We start from the raw sequence: 6000 nt of genomic DNA, 5'->3' as shown, positions 1-6000 counted from the left end.
ACTTGGCAAGTGAAGTGTTAGCTTATGGCATTCTGCACTTAGTGAAAGGATGCTTCACCCCATCTTCTTTCTTTGTGTTAAATTCCTCCTGACTTTAAGGGAGGAGGCATCTTAAGAGTGAAGCTTCAAGATGCTCATGTTTTATTACAGTGGGTGGCAGTGAAATACATACATCCTTCTCTCACACCGACACCTTTTTCTGACTATCTGAAAAAGTTTTGCTCAACAGCTCTGGTTTCCACAAACAAAATTCCAGAAAACATAAGTGGCAGAATTTTAAGTGAAAAACTTGAGGGGTAGAGGAAAAGCAGCATTGTCTTCCCCTGGTTTTCCTTAGCAGCAGCACTACTGAAAAGCCTAACATTCATGGTAATTCTGCGGGTGACCATCTTCACTGTTCTGAGTTACAGTAAAATCAAACCCACATGTTAGGTTTAGCTCCATCCTCCAAAGGGTACATGGCATGCTAATGAGGCACAGCTCTTGTCAATTTTAGTCTCATGCATCTAAAGTACTGTCTAGAGCTTCATCAGTACTGCAGTAATTCTGTAAGTGATGGAGCAGATCTAGCTGTAAATCCCTATACTAGATCACCTCTTAAACCAAACACTTGTAACAGACTTCTGTGAAACAGCTCACAGCTTTCAAAGTGGTCAAGTACCAGCCCACATGCACTACTTCTTCTTGCTTTCATTTCTCACCTGGATAGACACAAGCTCTTTTTGCCTGTCCTGGTGCTTTTAAAATCTACATAATTTTTCACAAATTCATTCTTAGTTAAGAACAGTCAACCTTCAGTTTTGTACTACTTACTGTAACTTCATGGTGTTAGGAGCAGTGTAATGCAATCATAGCAACTCACAGTCTTGCTTTCAGACAAAAACCCAGCTTCTCCTCCAAGCTTACAAATCCTTAAAGTAGCATTTGGCTGATTGGGATTGGCCAGAAAAACAGGCACATGTGAGAAAAGTAGAAATAGTTAGGAGGAGAGCAAAAATGCTAACAGAAACCATTTGTAAAGAGTTAAGCTCCCAATTAATCCATTCTCATCTTGCTAGGTTAGCTTACATTTTGCCCAGTTTTTGTTACCACCTATCACTTCTACAGAACAAAGATTTAGTTATAAAGCCAGGTACCTTCTCCTCCATAATACATATACTGTACTGGGAAAGTTAAACGGCAAGTAATGTGAAGTGGATTGCTTTTTAAACACCGCAACTACCCTTGGAAGTGCTGAGCAACGGCACTGCTAATGGCAGTCAAAACTCCAGCCCCAGTAATTCCAGGAAAAAATACAAAATCTGTTGATTCCCCTTTCCTCCCCCCAGCTGATTCTGTTTCTAATTCTTTGTAACATGATCTGCGGGGAAAAAACAGTTTCTCTTTTACTCCTGGGCTATCTTCAAGTGAAACAGGGGGATAGTCTTCCTGTTGTCTTATTTTATATTTAAAGAACTCACTTGATACTTCAGGTATTATTTGCATTCTTTCTTGAGGTAAATTCTGAGCTGCAAGACTGTAACTGCAGAAGAGCAAATCAGGGTTTCGTGAAACTGAATGGAAACTAGCATCTCGAGGTGGAATATTCTTCCACAGAAAATGAGGAGGAATTAGAGGAAACAAAACCCAACATTTTGCAGATTTGGCCGCTTATTTACATGGCTGAATATGCATTTGGAAAACTAATTCTGAGCTTTAGGTACCTATTTTAAAACTTCTGAGATTTTAAAAACTCCTTAAAAGAAGGAAAAATTTGCTTGTTTATAAATGTATATCTAATAAAAAAGAAAAGCAGAGCTCAGTTAAGTTGCCTCTTAGTCCATGCTGTGATGGTTACATAAAAGGAAACTCAGTCCCAACTACTGGCACCTGGTGCCATTGTAGATCACCTTTGTATTTCCTGCCTTGCTTCCAGCTGCCATTTTGGCATAGCCCAGCTCACCCACAGATCCTGTATCATATCTGCCAACCCTTGCGTGGCTATCTTGGTTACCATGATAGGCATCACGATGCTAGATCTAAAAAGGCCCTAGACAGCAATGTTAGGACTTACTCAGCCACCTGCATCCTACCCAGCCTCGCTGGAAGCTGCTGTTGATGGACAACTTGCTAGGAAATTTATTTGTAGTGTTCATCCAAATACTGGCAAGAACCATGTCAATGCAGAACAATATGCACTGACATTTTCCCTTTTGGAAATAGGAGCTTTATTGTATGTGATCTGCGCATTGAGACAACATTGGCTCGGAGAAGTGACTTTGTTCTTGTGGAGTAGGAAGTATACAAAGTACACACAATATTTACAAAGTACCTTAGTACTATTTTGGCTAATTTTGACTGGAGAGTTAGTGGTTGTTTCAAAGCTAGCTTAGTCACTCTGTCCATAATTACAATCTCTTGAAATCTGCTTCGGTGTTTTGAATTGGCTTCTGGCCTAATGGTCAGAAAATGGCTCCGTCTCAATCTTAAGACTAAACGTACAAGATTTCATGTTTTCCTGATTTATAAGCGGAAGATGAAAAAGAAATGGAGTGCTGTGCATAGAAACCTATAGCATCCTAAGATGCATCTGCAAGGAAAAGGTGCACGTGAATATAGACCTGATGTTCCTAGGCTTATGTTCCTGAAAAGGAACAAGAACAGACACTCCAATTATTTCAGAGTTACTATTTGTGCAACCCGAGAGCACTGTATTGGATAACTGGGTATTTAGGGTTTGCCCATGAACTCCAAGTACAACAATCTATCTAATGAAGTAAGACAAAACGGACAATAAAAGTTCTGAATAGACTTTTCAGAAAACCTCATTTTTCCTGATTAGTATTGTGAAGATGTGTTATAGATTGCTTAGAAATGTCTTAACCATGAAACACTGCATAAGGAACACAAGCATGCATCAGCTTGTGTGTGACACGCTTTAGCACGCTTGGAGGTATAAAGAAGTTTTGGCATTGTGGAGAGGCAATGTGTTATGTACATTGTGTGGGAGGATACACCATGCAGATTTGATTGCATCATCTTGCTCTCTTTTTTTCTCCTCTTTCTTTCTTTTTTTTGTTCCAGATGGTAAAACAAAGGCTGTAGTGAAACCCGTCCTCTCCCAGGAAGAGGTGGGAGGGAATTTTATATGAGCAAGAAACTTTGCCTCAAGTCGAAATCTGGGGCCTGGACTAATGAACTACCTGTAATTCATATTGTACTCAATATTGCTGAAACTAGGCATGTACTAATCCTGAACCATGCCAAACTATGCATAATTACTATGCTTTCTCTGTGGCAGTAATTAATTTGCGTTAGCAACTTCGATTAATCTTTCTAATCTAAAAGTAAAGTGCTTCTCAGACATGAAAGGCTCCGTAACTGCCCAGGGTTGTTATTGTAGCCCAGTGAAGGGTGTTTCGAGCCGACGGGGGGCAGGAGGGGAACAACACTTAAAAAAATCAAAGTATAGCTGATATTTATGAAGTAAGGACAATTATTAACAGTTAATGCATTCCGTTTTGCCACAGAATTCACTGTCTGAAATACAGGCTTCTGTACACACTACACTCCTCCTGGAAGAAAAGAGAATTATCATTAATTTGTTAAGAAGGCTTCTCTGAGGGCTGTTCCACAAAGATGAGGGTTACATGCCAAACAGAGAGACTGAGATTCCATCTTCTAGAGGGTAAGGCTACGTATTGAACGTTTGTAACGTTTCAGTGCAAACTTACGCATAAATTCATTTTAGTCTTAACCTGGAGGACAGCTTTGTTCTAGGCATGGTTGTTCAATGGACTCAGTCTTCATTGCCAGTCCAGAAAGGGTGCCAGCTGGAGAGTGATTTGGACATGCCTGCTTTTCAGGAAACATGGATGCTAACATCATTAACTTAGTCTATGTTGACAAACAGAGAGCTATCAGATGCTAACGTACAAACTAAATTCTGACATCACTGGAGAGTTAAGTTTCCATCCTTCATTGCCAACCTCTTGGCCCAAGCCACGCTCTTCACTCAAAGAATCCAAAGCTGCTGAAACGACTTATGTCATCAAGTGGTGACTGTGATTTACCTAGATTTCGTAAACTGTCACATCTACCAAAGGTAAAATTGCTGAGGCAAATAGATGTGGCTCTACAAACCCATTACAATACTACAGGGGTTTTAAGTTAATATTGTGTTGCTTGTTTTCTCCCTCAGACATGCTAATATTACAGTTATTTTTCTCTTGTTCCCCTGTGAGCACTGTTTCCTGGCAAGGAATACTGTTGCATGTAATTCATGATAGGCAGAATGACATGATAATCGTTTGGAAATTGATAATCCAGAGATTAGTAATGAACTTCACTTTGATTTAGATGAGTTTTAAAGAATTGCTGCTATTACCTTCAAGTCTGGGATATATATCTCTGAGAGATATATATATTTAAATATATATATTTTGTGCTGATTCAAAAAGAGAATTATTTGTGATAGTTTATTTTCTTATAGTTGTGGTTTGTGTCCAAATATTTTATAATCATAAAGCTACCCTTTGGTACCAGTCAAAATAGACAATACATTTTGATGTTGAAACAAGCTTTGTAGAAGGCATATTTTTAAATCAGGCATGGGACTTTACATTTATTAGTAGGTGTTCACAAAAATAAGGGTAACATCATGCATATTCTTTGCAACTAAACCCAGTTATGGTTACAATTTGGAAATAAATTTAAATAGACATATGGAGATACAGTAGTACATATACACTCTATTTATGACATTAAGTTAGTGTACTGGTAACTCTCAGCAATACATCAGAAGTCTACAACCAGCTGATGGAAAGATTGTATAAGGAGGAAGAAACTGCTTCAATTTCTCACATTATTTCTGTGGCTTGACAAGAATGTCAGTGTGAATTGCCTCTGAAATTTGGGAGGCAAGAACAAGTCAAGACTATCCTTTAGCAGTACAAAACATTTACACACAAAATACACATGCATTGCAATGCATTGGGAATGGTTAAAGCAAGGAGAACCCCATCACTCAGTGCTTTATTAACACAGTTCTACAAAGGACTCTCAAATAGGATTATACAGTCACAGTAAGGCCACAATATTACAATGGATAAGGACCTTAGAATACAGCATTCTGTGTTAGCAATAGAACCCTTCCTTCTTTCTAGACCTTTCTACATGTATCCTGAATGGTATCTCATCAGTCCTTCTTCTATTTTTTTAACTTTTTTTCCTGTAAGTTTAACATATTGCTTAATACAACAGTTAGCACAGTAGAGAAAGGTACTGCCACAGGGAAAACAAAACCTAGGCAACATCCACAGAGTTTTGAGACAATATGCTGGGTGCGTTCAGGTGGAGCGGGCTAATCAGAAAAAAGGCTAGCAAAGGATTTCCTCAAGTTTCGAATAGTTTCAGCTTTTGCTTCATCTTCATTCACAGACGATCGGAAGAAGGATGATTCTGTGAAACTGAAGGCGTTTGTCAAAGACTGCGACTTGCTGCAAGACAAAAACGCAACAAGTTTTGCATGGTCATATTGTCTATGTCCATCCACATGTAACTTGTATAAATGATGAGAAAAGGAGCAATGCCCATAAGATGTAGACAGTGTGCATATGAACAAAATGCATGTCCAGCACAAGCAGTATAGTTAGCAGTATACTAGCAGTATAGCATACTGAGCTGCTGCCACACAGCACCTTCCTTCCACACTTTGATTTGAGAGGCAGGATAACCTTTTCTTTAGAGAACACACTGCTTTTCTTACAGATCTGAAACACTCTATGCCAGTAAATTGGATGACGTGGATTAGTACTTGAGGAAAAAGTGGGCCTGCCTGCTAAATCCAAATCACCACCCAACACAGGATGATTAATAACTGTGTTCATTGAGGCTGCAAACAGTTATATCCAAAGAAAAATTATATATTGGCAAGAGTTTGAAAAATGAATCCTGAAGTTCTAATGTGCTCTATATATGTATTTGATATCTGAACCTTAATGGAGACTTAATGACACTTTG

At 38.8% G+C, this 6000-nt stretch overlaps 1 protein-coding gene across 1 annotated transcript in view; it reads right to left on the bottom strand.

Moving 5' to 3' along the window:
• Nucleotides 1-5341: 5341 nt before the first annotated feature.
• Nucleotides 5342-6000, bottom strand: part of SYN2 (synapsin II) — a gene marked incomplete at both ends in the record, with an annotated part of 176368 nt that continues 175709 nt past the window's right edge. The window contains one exon of the mRNA XM_080625308.1: nt 5342-5477. Within this exon, the coding sequence (XP_080481434.1) occupies nt 5342-5477 (136 nt within the window). The remainder of the gene's footprint in view (nt 5478-6000) is intronic.

The sequence above is a fragment of the Psittacula echo genome (assembly GCF_963264785.1).
Source record: "Psittacula echo genome assembly, chromosome: 9".
Lineage (NCBI taxonomy): Eukaryota > Metazoa > Chordata > Aves > Psittaciformes > Psittacidae > Psittacula > Psittacula echo.
Note: the sequence above shows the minus strand (reverse complement) of the source record. Positions and strands in the feature narration are given on the sequence as shown.